The sequence below is a fragment of the Portunus trituberculatus genome, chromosome 14, assembly GCF_017591435.1.
Source record: "Portunus trituberculatus isolate SZX2019 chromosome 14, ASM1759143v1, whole genome shotgun sequence".
In the NCBI taxonomy this organism is placed as follows: Eukaryota; Metazoa; Arthropoda; class Malacostraca; order Decapoda; family Portunidae; genus Portunus; species Portunus trituberculatus.
This window is the reverse complement of record NC_059268.1, coordinates 19,402,785-19,416,683: the sequence shown is the minus strand read 5'-3', so window position 1 is coordinate 19,416,683 and position 13,899 is coordinate 19,402,785. Positions and strand designations below refer to the sequence as shown.

The following is a 13,899-nucleotide window of genomic DNA, read 5'->3' as shown; positions in this document are numbered from 1 at the left end:
TTTCTATATTAAGATGTTGGATCCATTATTGCCACATGATGTTAGATATACTGATTAGAATACTTCCTCATATGGTTATGGGGTCCTTCCTTTAAAAATTTTGTCAACAATGGCATGAATGATCATACTTCCACAAGTATACCTATAGAACCTAATGCTGAAACGTGAGCCTCACCTGATTCCTGCACTGTTGGCGAGATAAGTCTCAAAGTGTTTCAGAGTAGAAGCTGTTTGTGGTGTGGCTTCCTGAGGGCGTGGCGTCTCACAGCTACAGCAGCCAGGTTCGGAAGGCACGGGACAAACCTCGTCGTTGTCTATTTCTTGTGCTTTGGTTGTTGATTCTTGTCTCTCTGATACACTGCCATAGCCTTCAAAATAAGATTTGGATAGGAAATGTAATTTTTAGACATATTTTCAATCAGGAAAACTCCAAACACTAACATCTAAATATTATAAATCGCTTTGGAAATGTTTGAAAATTTGTGACGTATGCTACATCTCAGGAGCTCAGGAATGTTGTTGAGGTGACTTCCTTTCATTTGAGATCCATCAAAATATATTTCACTTTTCCACACACACAGAGAGAGAGAGAGAGGTGAATATCTCTGATGAGATGTTGAAATATTCAAAGAAGTCAGCAAAGCTGATCAATGCGTAAATATATTCATATCTAGAAATATGTTTTATGTATGTTTCTGCAATAAGGACTGTATTTAAATGTACAGAGGTTTTCATAGATTTAAGCGTAGTATTGAAATTTAACGAGTAATTAAATGCGTTCTACTTAAATACTCCAAATTTAGAAAGTCATTTGATCATAGTCAAATTTATTGATAATTTGGTGTTAAAAATACATGCCATGTAGGATTCATTGCCAGGCACTGCGAACTGTGCCAGTAATACTTGGTGCAGAGGGTGAGTAAGAGTAGTGGAGAAGCAGAACACTCAGAAAATGATGAAGAGCAGCATGTAGAAAGCTTTCATCAGCTAGGAGAGAAATCAAGTCCAGAAGAAAATTCCAAGTAATTGTGTTGTGGTAATGAACACGAGTGAGTATCACCAGTCAGGTGTGGGTAACTCTTACCGCGTGAAGACTCCAATGAAAATGAAGACCTTGGTGCGGGACGCAACAGCACGGTCACCAAGTACTGGTAAATGGTCACGTTCTGAGGCAGAGGCGGGGGCGTCCACCACACCTGAAGGGAACTCTCGTTGTGGGATCTCCACTCCACCTGGCTTGGCTGACTGAGGTCTGGCAAAGGAAAAGAAAGAAAGAAAGAGAGAGAGAGAGAGAAAGAGAGAGAGAGAGAGAGAGAGTAAATTTCATTGATTGTTTTTATGACAACCTCAATGAAAACCTTGGTATACACGACTGAGTTCTCCATGTCAGCAGTGATAAGGCGAGACAGCAAGCACAGGAAGGGTCAAATAGGTCTACTCACTGAAGAGTGTGGTGGTTGCTGTGATGATGCTGGACCTCGCTGTGACAGTGCTGATGTATAGAGCGTATCGTGTGGCAGGGGACAAGCCCTTCAACACCACCAAACGCTGCCTCCCTCCAGCCACAGGGCGAGACACCTCCACCACTGTCCACCTGCGCAGGGTAGAGGCCATGCGAGAGTACAAACTAGTGGTCATTGATTTCTCTTCGTGCATGAGCCAAGGGATTTCATGAATTGCAGAAAATGATAACGTGCAAGGAAAAAAAAGTAAATAAAGAAAGAGAATTGAGATAAAGAGATAATAAAGGCGTAGGTGACTCACACGAGGTCACTAACGCAGGAGTCACGGCTGAAGGAGACGCTGGTGTTGCCTCGCGCCTCCCTGTAGCTGACGTAGTAAGTGGTGTTAGTTGTGGCGCTGGATGACTCCACGTAGACTGCAAGTTCTCCGCAAAGTGGCGAGGGGCGAGCAGTGGCCTTCAGCGTCTCCTCCTGACCTGTGAAGGAAATAAGTGTCAAAGATATGCGCTTTGTCTCAGGAGGGGCACGTCCACCTCGCTATAAGGCTTGTATTCTCAAACACTTCTGTGCGGGCGTAACACTCACACAGCATCTCCTGGCCGTTGGTGGCGGAGATGACAGCCTCGGTGTTGTTGAGTCTGTCTGCCAGGTGGCGAATGTGTGCTGTGCAAAGTCTCGGGTTACTCTGGAAAAACATCCCCCCGGACTCAATGGCGAGGTTCTGGATCCAGAAGTCGAGGCTTTGTAGCAGAGGGTTGTCCAGCACTACCAACGAAAACCTTCAAGGGAGACAAAACACACTGCCCCTAGTAAACTCATGCCAACTATATTTGTGACTCTGAAAGGTAGGTGATGGATATTGTCATCAGAATAATAGCTGGAAAATGTGTTCACTAAGAGGAGTCTGGATATTCTTTAATGCCTGAGTACCTGTGTGTTCCTAGTCATCTGCTGCTCTCTATCGTTCCGCCAAGTGCCTGTGAAGCAAGCTTACTGATGGTCCATGCTTGGTGAGTTTCCATTTATTTGTAATCACTTGTTATCGTTTAATTTGTTAAGATATATATTCAGATCAATAGATACAGAAAAGAATCATGATACCGAAAACTGGGACATCCAAGCAAGCGTCAGCAAAGTTTCTGAGAAGCAGGAGACTATGAGGCAGAAGAATAGTTGTCTATGAGTGGCCAAGTGAAATGAAATGGAAAAAGAAAGGACTACATTCGAACATAAGAAAATGAGGGAACCTGCAAGAGGCCACCACGCCTACACGTGGCAGTCCTTTATGAACATACTCACCTATACCTATTTCCACCTGTCATTACATCCATCAAAACTTTAGAACCCCTGGGGGGACTCGAACCCCCAATCCCTGGCTTAGGAGGCCAATGCCTTATCCATTAGGCCACAGGGGCGGATTGTGAAGTAATGGAGATTTGTGAATAAAACAAAAATCTGAAGAGAGAGAGAGAGAGAGAGAGAGAGAGAGAGAGAGAGAGAGAGAGAGAGAGAGAGAGAGAGAGAGAGAGAGAGAGAGAGAGAGAGAGAGAGAGAGAGAGAGAGAGAGAGAGAGAGAGAGAGAGAGAGAGAGAGAGAGAGAGAGAGAGAGAGAGAGAGAGAGAGAGAGAGAGAGAGAGAGAGAGAGAGAGAGAGAGAGAGAGAGAGAGAGAGAGAGAGAGAGAGAGAGAGAAAGAACATTGAGCTTGTACCGTGCAGCAGGAGGAGAAACAAAGCTAGTACCGTGCAGCAGGAGGAGAGAACACTGAGCTTGTACCGTGCAGCAGGAGGAGAGAACACTGAGCTTGTACCGTGCAGCAGGAAGAAAGAACATTGAGCTTGTACTGTGCAGCAGGAGGAGAGAACACTGAGCTTGTACCGTGCAGCAGGAGAAGAGAACACTGAGCTTGTATCGTGCAGCAGAGAACACTGAGCTTATGGTACAAATTTGGTTGAAAAGTAGACTTACTTTCCGTAAACTTTATGTTGCCCTCCTATTTTTCGAAGATTGGGCAGAATATTGGCAGATGTTACGTTTGTATTTGTGATCTTAAGATATCCACGGATTTCCTCGACGTTTCTCAAGTACTTTTGAAGTTCACCGTCAATCATTCCTGTAAACCAATCGTAAGGACTGTGAATATCTTAATTCAAGTGTGCAAAGTTACAATGAAATCATATATGGTTATTGAGCTCCAAGGTAATAAAATGAATAACAAAGAAGAAAGCACAAACAACTTATAACATTATATCAAACGAGAGTAAGAGCTCCCCTGCTGAAAGAAGACTGTTCCTCCCATTGACTCATTGGCCTGTCAGGGCACTAAGGCAATCTATGTCAGATTCTGCCTACACACATTTCACTTCCCTCTCTCCAACTTCTGTCTGGCCTTCCTATCACAAACGCAGTGTCTCTGTGTATTTTTCTTTATCCTATTCTTTTTACAATTATTAATATTCAATTATTATTATTATTATTATTATTATTATTATTATTATTATTATGTATAGATATATTACGTTATTTTTCGCATTAATGAGGTGAACAGAACAGAGATGAAAGTAAAAAGCCCTGTGAAGCGAGGTCGCGGGAAAAGGGAGATCAGTTGTCAAATTCAGAAGAGCAGAAACTATAAAATAAAAATGGTAGAAGATACTGAGATGATGTTACATTGTGGCGATTAGTGACACATTCGAGAATCTGTTAAAGAGAAAAGTGCATGAGACGGGAAGGTTTTGACTTGAGGCTGTTTAGGAGAACTGTGCGGCATGAGCTTCCCTATATGAGAGCAGCACTTCAAAGGGCCGCCGTGGTACAGTGGAACCATGCGTGGTTTGGGGTCCGAGGGGTCTCCAAGCGCACGGGTTGGAATCCTGTCCACGGTCCGAGTGTAGGTTGGGCTTCCTCACTCGGGGCAATAGTTTCCTAGCGGGTGGGGTTTGAGATAGGAGGTACCCCAAAAAGACTAATTTCTTTCAATTGTGAAGGTGCGAAAAATAAATTGCCATATATACAATCGTTATGTGAAGATGCAGATCTGGTATTTTTGCAGGAAACGTGGACAATGCCACATGAATCTAATCTATTTGATAATGTTCATCACGACTTCAACAGTTATTGTATTTCCTCTGTAAATTGTGATTCTTCCCTTCTTATTGGTCGCCCTTATGGAGGCCTGTGTATACTATACAGAAAGCATCTTACGCTTGTTGGTAACGTCATAAATTTTGATGACAAGCGACTGCTTGGCTTTATTATTAACTGTGATAATCTAAAATATTTATTTATAAATGTGTACCTACCATATCATTCTGAAGAGAATGTAGCTGAATTTACTATGTATATGGGGAAATTAGAAGGTATTTTGGAGGAGTATGATGTGAACGGTGTGGTGATAATTGGAGATTTTAATTCTGAACCGGGAAAAGAATATTATGATCAATTGTCTAACCTTTGTAATGATTATGAGTTAATTGTAAGTGATGTGGCCATTCTTGCACAGGATTCATTCACACATGTGAACAATTCATCTTTGAAGAAGTCTTGGTTGGACCATTGTGTTTCATCGCCGAGCTTGCATAATGCCATTACTGAAATTTATATTGATAATGATGCTACACTGTCTGATCACTTTCCACTTTTTGTTACAATGGATTTTAATAGCCTTCCTAAGGGTGTTACTCCTAATTCTAATAGCGATTCTAAAATACTTTGGAATTTTCTAGATGATAGTTTATGTTCTAAGTTTTATAATGATCTCTTAGAGGAATTTGATTTTAACGAGGTGTATGATTTCTGTTATTGTAGAAATAAGTGTAACGATGCTTGTCATTGGGCTCTATTGGAATCGAAATGGGCCGAATTCATAGGTGCTATAAACCGTGTGGGACGTGAGACGTTTGGTGTTGAATGTAAAAAAGCCAAAGTAATACCGGGCTGGAATCATCATGTAAAGAATCTGTACCGATGTTCGCGAGAAGCTTTTAAGCAATGGAGGCGTCAAGGCGCAGAAAGGCACGGAGAAGACGCCGAGCGTATGCGGTCAGCTCGAGCAGACTTCAAATACGCCTTACGCCAGTGCCGTCGCGACGAAGAGGCGATGCGAGCCGAGGCGATGTCACGTAGGCTCGCGTCGGGGAACTCTAGGGCGTTCTGGAGAAGTGTGTCAGGATCTAGCGGCGGAGCGGCGGCGAGGCCCGACCGCATCGGTGGAGCGGTGGGTGACAAGGACATTGCCAATATGTGGGCGGCCAAGTACGGCTCGATCTTGAACTCGCTAGAGGACGAAGCACATCGAAAGGAATTTTTCAGACATTATAACCACATTGAAGATGAATACATCGATCACGTTACAGTAGAGGAAATAAAGACAATTATAGATAAGTTGAAAGATGGCAAAGCGGTTGGTCTTGATAATGTACCCAATGAATTTTATCGTAGATGTCCTTTTATTATTGTAGTATTTTTATCGCTTATGTCGAATTGTTTTTTGGTGCACGAGTTTTTACCAGAGGCTGTCATTGACGCTAAAATCATGCCACTATTGAAAGGGAAGCTTTTAGATTTTGCAATTAGTGACAACTACCGTCCCATAACTGTGTCATCTTCATTTTCTAAAATTTTTGAGAGCATTATGTATAACAGAATACAAAATGAACTTCATACTGAAGATAACCAATTTGGATACAAAAACCAAATTTCAACTGATATGTGTATTTTTAGCTTTAAAGAAATAGTAAATTATTACCATAAGCAAAGTTCCCCAGTATATGCATGTTATATGGATGTTAAGTCAGCCTTTGATAGAACCTCCTATTATAAATTGTTTACTAAATTATTAGAACGAGGTGTACCAAGGAAGATTGTGAATATTTTAAGAGTTTGGTATGTAAACCAGACTATTTGTGTGGGCTGGGGTGAACAACTGTCACATAAGTTTCACATGCAGAATGGAATACGTCAGGGTTCCATACTCAGCCCGTATCTGTTTAATGTGTTCATGGATGAGCTGAACATCAAGTTAAATCAAAGTAACCTCGGATGTCACATTGCTAATAACCCAATGAATAACTTGTCATGGGCTGACGATCTAGTCATTATAACCCCTTCTAGTCATGCCCTATGTGGTATGCTGGCTGTCTGTGAATCCTTTGCACGGAATCATTTGATGATATTTAACACTAAGAAAACGAAGTGCATGCTGTTTAACTCTAGACATTCCACGGTATACCAAAAACCAATAATTAAATTATGTGGCAAAGTGTTGGAATTTGTTGACAACTTCACATACCTCGGTCATATAATATCAAGTAATCTTACAGATGATGAGGATGTAATGAATCAAAATAGAAAATTATGTGCTAGGGGTAATATGCTTGTGAGAAAATTTAAGTCATGTTCCTTCGACGTCAAATGTACACTGTTCCGTGCTCTATGTTATAATGTGTATGGCATGTCCCTGTGGAGTAATGTGAAAGTCTCTACGTTAAATAGGCTAAGAGTAAATTATAATAATGTTCTTCGCCGACTCGTTAACATCCCACCTTGGAGTAGTGCCTCAGAGATGTTTGTAACCCTAAGGATGAAAGGTTTCTACGAATTGAGGCGTAGTTGTTGCTACAGTCTTAGGAGCAGGATACTTGCAACGACCAACTCAGTGGTGCAACGTATCACCAACAGTGATGCCCGCTGGGTATCCCCTTTGTGGCAGCAGTGGGACACTTTACTGTATATACAACATCCCAGGCAATAGTTATACTGACACTGTTGATGTAAAATGTATGTAGATTTTAGCCAAGGGCTCAAAGACAATTACTTGACATAGAGTGTATTAAGTTAGTGAGATTTAAAAAAAAAAAAAAAAACTTATTTTGTATTTTATTAAATTTAAGATAGCTTTTACCTATCTCCATTTACATTGTATGGCATTTAAGCTGAAATAAAGATTATTATTATTATTATTATTATTATGTGTGTGTGTGTGTGTGTGTGTGTGTGTGTGTGTGTGTGTGTGTGTGTCTATGTGTGGTGGGGGTGATGTGGGTGGGTGGGGGGGGTGTCCTGAGACCGTCGAGTAGGTCGTTCAGGTGACACAGTCAGATGCGACACAACTCACCCCCGCCAGTGTAGTGGATGGTGAGATTCCCCAGTGAACAGCAGTGAGTGAGACACTGGGCCTGGCTGACACTCCGCACCACCGGGGAGCGACAGAGGTTGGGGCTTCCTGAATGGAATGGAGAAAGTCAAGTACCTTATAAAACACACACACACACACACACACACACACACACACACACACACACACACACACACACACACGATGTATATACAGACAACAAGGACTCACCTCCCTCCTCACATTCACACCACTCTCTTATTTTGGATGTTTTAAAAGATGGTGCACTTCCTCCTCTTCTTTTCCTGCACTGACCTCCCAGCTCGCCAGCCTCTGGCAACACAGCCAAGGGTCTCGTCTCCATCTAGTCAAGAGTAGAAATCCATCACATTTTTTAATCATAACACAAAATGTCACATGAGACTAACGTATCAGTGGGCATGAATTGCTGAAGCTTTGATTACAAGGAAGATAGAAGATGTTACTGATGACATACTAAAACATTTTGTCATTAAATTAATTACAGGAAACACTAATTCATGTGACTTATGCAATATTCTGTGCGTGTGTGCGTGTGTTTGCTCTGTGTGTGTGTGTGTGTGTGTGTGTGTGTGTGTGTGTGTGTGTGTGTGTGTGTGTGTGTGTGTGTGTGTGTGTGTGTGTGTGTGTGTGTGTGTGTGTGTGCACGTCCTTGTGCAGTGGAGTGAGTGTGGGTGTGTTTACCTGGACGGAGTGGTGGAGACAGGCTGCGTGGAGTGTGGGGGAGACACAGGTTGGGGTGTCGCAGGTAGCGGTGGCGGCGGTGGAGCTTGTGTCGGAGGCGCTGGCCTGCCCGGCAACACATTGTCCCTGGCACCTCTCGGAACACACTGACGCCCACACGCACATGCACCAAATGCACCAAAGTTATCACACAGTGTAATTCCAGAAAAAAAACTAGGTTAATTTGCTGATTCTGCAAACTAAGCAGCCGAGAAATAATCTGTCCCGTGTACCAAACTTGTGATATTACATTGGTTAACAAATATATCACTCGATGCTTTACATTTGCATATACACATTTATTGTACAAAGAGAAACTGAGATGAGAATCTGCACTGCCCTACACATGCATAGTGTTGCGGAAAGGACAAAGAGGCCTATATATATATATATATATATATATATATATATATATATATATATATATATATATATATATATATATATATATATATATATATATATATATATATATATATATATATATATATATATATATATATATATATATATATATATATATATATATATATATATATATATATATATATATATATATATATATACACACACACACACACACACACACACACACACACACACACACACACACATTTGTAGATTAACTCTCTCTCTCTCTCTCTCTCTCTCTCTCTCTCTCATGTAGCAGCTCTAGTGGGCGTGCCGTATCGTTGTGCTGTCACACTGCTGCTCGCCAACCTGCGCATAGATCAAGGCAGCCCGCCCTCGTCGCCGCGCCGCCCAACGAGCAGCCAGGAGATGACGTAGAAGAAGGCGGAGGACATGGGAGGCGAGCTTCCGATTGAAGTTTATTCAAGAGAAGGCGTGGTGGTGAATGGAAAACTGAGAACTGTACGTACATTACACCACTGAGGAGGAGGATGGGTACCACCCTTCCCGGAGCAAGACCGAGTATCATGAGTCGCTAGGATCGCCACCACCACTATCATGTCTTGGTGGCGGTGATGAGCAGCGAGGCAGACTGATGAGGGAGAACCAAGGCAATGCACCTGACAGGCGTCTGTTGGCCTCGTTACACACACACACACACACACACACACACACACACACACACACACACACACACACACACTAGGTCACAGCTAAGATTACTTACAGATTTGGCAGCGTGTTTTACTCCAACATCTAGCCCTGTCACACCGGCGAGGCCCGCGACAGTGTTCAGGGCACGGCTCACACTCAGACTGCGGCTTGTTATTCTACGAGAGAGTAAGGATACATATAATAGAAGAAAAAAAACTCATATAACACGTCACATCAAAGCGCTACCATAGATACAAAGGAAGGAAGAAATAGAGATCTGTGATAGAGATCCGTGAGCTCATTATTTATTGAATATTTTTCCTGCAAAAGAATCATTATCCATTTTGCGTGAATCGTTTTCATTATTTTCTATTTTGTTAAACGTGCTAGCCATTTTCATACACAACATGGAAGTTTTTTTTTTTTTTCCTCCTTTGCACAATAACTCGCCAGGCAAAATGACCTCAGGAAAGGAGAATCAGCGATCATATTCTCTCTGCCTAATCATTGTGTATACGTACAAAAATATAAGGAAATAACGTTACAAGCCAGCCCAAGTTTGCGATGATGCATTGACACACACACTTAGAAATAGTATAAAGATGGTCAAGATAGTGTGAAGTGGCACAAGGGTGTGTCGTGAGTGGGATGAAGAGGAACGAAGTGTATTTCAGACAAAAAACACTTAGAGTCAACGCTTTCTAATAATCATATAACAAAGACTTTTAAGAAGACTCCGCACGCAGAGAATAACAATCACCACCACGGATGGTTAGGAAAGACAACATTGTACTTACCTTGATAACATTTGGGTCGAGGCGGTGGAGGGTGAGGCTGTCCCAGTCGACGGTGTGCACATGACAAAGGCGAGGGTTGTCCTTCACCCACACGGACCCCCGCACCACCGTCGTCAAAGAGTACAGCCCCACCTCCTCCAGGTGAGGCAAGCCGCGGATAACAAGGGCGTAGTTAAAGAAAAGTATCTCACCTCTACAAGAAAAGAGACGAAATATGTAATAGGATAAAGACAAACACACACACACACTCTCTCTCTCTCTCTCTCTCTCTCTCTCTCTCTCTCTCTCTCTCTCTCTCTCTCTCTCTCTCTCTCTCTCTCTCTCTCTCTCTAATAACATAAAGATTTAGAAGATAAGGAACAGGGAGGAGGATTAGAACAACCTGGAGTACAAAGAAGCTATGAAAGAAGGAATGAAGGTGAACGGAAAGAAGGAAGAAAGAGAAAAGGAAAGAAAGAAAAAGAAGAAAAAAAGAAGAAAAAGAAAAAAACAGTGTAAAATAAAAACTATTCGAATATTTTACTACAGTACAAAAAAATATTATTATCATGTTTTTATTGTTGTTGTTGTTGTTGTTGTTGTTGTTGTGTGTGTGTGTGTGTGTGTGTGTGTGTGTGTGTGTGTGTGTGTGTGTGTGTGTGTGTGTGTGTGTGTGTGTGTGTGTGTGTGTGAATAGCAGACAAGTGAACACACATCAGAATATTTCATCACTGCAACACTTCCCTCTCAGTTTTCTTTACTTATATGGTTCTCGTGTCATTACGCCTTTGTGTTCCTAAGTTACTGCGCGTCACCGTTAATTCAGTATTATGTTGCTCTGCCTGCCAGCGTCACGAGGAGGCACACTACAACAACACATGGAAAGGAGACACTTAGACACTTGCGTTCAATTTTGATATAGCTTTATTTGTGGTGCTAAAAAATAAACTCGTTGACTTCAATTATCATGAGTTGTTATGTTACACTGTCAGAGAAATTTATATCGAAATAATATACAAATAATATTCAGCTGAAATGACGACACAACAGATATTTCATTTATTGTTATCGTAAGTTTTACCTATTTTTTTCCTCTTCTAATTGGTTTTGTTTTCATTTTTCCTACCTTTACTCTTTCTTTCTTCCTTTATTCTAGTGTGGACATCATCATTTCAGCAATTTTTTTTCCCGATTCATTGGTCAAACATGATCTTCACCTAGGTTTTCCAGAATTGAGGTTTTATTTATCCATATAATTTATTTATTTGCTTATTAATGCCTCGAACTTTCTGTCTCTTGCAATGTGTCTTCCAGAAAACTCACTCATTCTCGTCACCTGTGTATTGTTTCTGCTGCTTCTCTCTCACACACACACGCCGCAATCCTTTCTTGCAGACCTTTCAGTACATGCTAACTGACTAGTAACAAATTCATCAATTAATTTTTCGGGATTTCTATGTTATTTTCTCGTTTTCAATTACTACGAGTTCACAAGATATTTTCCCGACCTCTTTCCTTATTAATGGATCCTCCCGCCGCTGTAAAGCGAGGGAATTTCTCTCTTTTATACAGTGAAGAGACCCTCCCGACGTTGCTTAGGGCAGACACTTTCTTCTAAAAGTTGGAAAGGAAATTACTTGAAACCTCAACATACTCGTATTTTCTCTCTAATGTTTTTGTTTTCCGCAAATAAATATCAGCATCACATACAGTTTTTTGTTGATATTTTCTCTTCTTCCAAAACCAGGCTCTCGGGACCATGCGGGGCCCCTCGAACCCGGGAGGCCGCGACAAGGAAAGAGGTCGGGAAAATATCTTGGGAACTCGAGTTGGTAGGAACACCCTTCCTTTGTTCCTTTGAGATTTTTGGTGGGGGACACCCCTCCATCAGGAAGGGTGTTGGTGGAGGACACCCATCCATCAATGGTTGTCTTGGTAGAAAATATTTTTCGTCCTCTCCCTTTATTATCTTTTTCGTATACTTTCAGTCTTTCCAGTGTCTATTCCATACTGTGCCTTGATTTTTCTTTTGTTTCCAGCATAATTTCCGGATGTCTTCTTGCTTATTCTTTAACTGAAGCTTGACCTTGTCTATATCATGCTCTTTTTTGACAAACCTTTCGTATTTCTCTTCCCTGACTTTAAACATTACGTTTGTTGTCTTGGCAATCTTCTGAATCATATCGACCACCTCCTGTTCCTCATTAACAAGGATGTATATATATATATATATATATATATATATATATATATATATATATATATATATATATATATATATATATATATATATTATGAGCATGATCATTCGTTATAGGAGAATAATACGAATAGCAATGATATGAGGACAGTGGACTATGGACAAATATGGGTGACGGAGAGCAAGGTCAAAACGCTCGCCTTGTCGCACGTTCCGCTGCCGTGTTTGTGCTGTGTGGCGGTGTACGATAATAAAGATGCACCAAGGCGAGTTTGTGAGCATTGAGAAAACAACGCAGCCTCCTCTTTCCCCTGCCTACTTTGTACTATTGCCCTCCTTGTTTCTGAACTCTGCTGGCATTTAATGTTTCTCTCAGATATACGTCAGTACTTACTGGCTGTGTTTGCAATGCAGGCATGCAATACTGTGCTTTTATGTGACTGACTTGCATTCCATGAATATTTCTTTTACTGCTGAACTGCATAGAAGTATCATACAATGGTTGCTTCATTGCACTTACAATTACATTTTTTTTTCTTTTTTTTTTTTTTTTGCTTAAAAGTATATATGATGATGTTAAAGAACGCAATATTTTCTTTCTCATTCATTGTGTTTCGTTATAGTGTACAAGTATTTGCTGTACCACCCATAATTATGGAACGTATCAACTTGTATCATTGCGAACTTCAAGCATATTGTTTTGTTTGTCAATGAAAAAAGATGGCGTGGAAAGGAACAGACACACAACAAATACCTAATAACGGAGAGATTGGGGAAGAGCGTGCCGAGCGAGGTGAGGCCCGCCACGTCGTACACCAGAAGGTAGTCACTGATCTCCCGGAGGTGTGGGAACGAAAGGCTCTGCAGGTACTCATTCACACTTTTATTTTCCTGCCCATAAGAAAATAAGGAAAAATAAAATAAATTAATGTCAGTGCAAGTATCTTAGTATTATAAAGATTTGCACACATGCACACACCAACGATGTCTCTGTTGATTAAAAACATAACACTAATAATGAACACTGAATTGTGAGGAGTTTTACATTTCATCTCGTTCGAATTTGAACACACACACACACACACACACACACACACACACACACACACACACACACACACACACACTGCATTAGAACAGGCCTCACCGAAGTGATGAATAAGATGCGCAGACAACCGAACACTTTGACGCAGGAGCATAGGTCACGCAAGTTGGTGGCGTCCAAGTACATGCTGGGACAGGCTGAGGGAGAGAGACAAAAAGCTGCCATGAGGTGTGGAGTTTCAGTCTAAATGTCATCCTACGTATAATTGAGATCTAATTTGTTGCTTTTTCTTGGTGCGTTTTAGTGGATATAACTTGTCATTGCTATCATCACCAGGCAATGTGTAGTCCAATTTGCTGAGTTTCTATAGCTCCAAACAGTTCTTGCAGCAAAGATTTTTTTCTCTACGTCCAGGGCTAAGACGGTGCCTCCCGATAGAGGGCTTGGTTTTGGCATTTGGAAACCTTCATCCCGA

The 13,899-nt window shown here is 41.3% G+C and overlaps 1 protein-coding gene and 1 non-coding gene across 3 annotated transcripts in view; both read right to left on the bottom strand.

Annotated features, from left to right (window-relative positions):
* The window catches only part of LOC123503709 (insulin receptor-like), a 42,178-nt gene that overhangs the window by 9,499 nt on the left and 18,780 nt on the right, over positions 1-13,899 (bottom strand). For both annotated transcript variants that reach the window (XM_045253689.1, XM_045253690.1), the window contains exons 3-15: positions 13,527-13,621; positions 13,134-13,270; positions 10,201-10,393; positions 9,477-9,579; positions 8,300-8,445; positions 7,808-7,940; positions 7,577-7,684; positions 3,430-3,574; positions 2,049-2,242; positions 1,765-1,939; positions 1,443-1,594; positions 1,085-1,252; positions 176-368 (exon numbers count right to left, since the gene is read on the bottom strand). In XM_045253689.1, the coding sequence (XP_045109624.1) occupies positions 176-368; positions 1,085-1,252; positions 1,443-1,594; positions 1,765-1,939; positions 2,049-2,242; positions 3,430-3,574; positions 7,577-7,684; positions 7,808-7,940; positions 8,300-8,445; positions 9,477-9,579; positions 10,201-10,393; positions 13,134-13,270; positions 13,527-13,621 (1,942 nt within the window). The remainder of the gene's footprint in view (positions 1-175; positions 369-1,084; positions 1,253-1,442; positions 1,595-1,764; positions 1,940-2,048; positions 2,243-3,429; positions 3,575-7,576; positions 7,685-7,807; positions 7,941-8,299; positions 8,446-9,476; positions 9,580-10,200; positions 10,394-13,133; positions 13,271-13,526; positions 13,622-13,899) is intronic.
* Positions 2,806-2,878, bottom strand: Trnar-ccu. The gene has a single exon. It is a non-coding gene; the product is annotated as a tRNA-Arg (tRNA).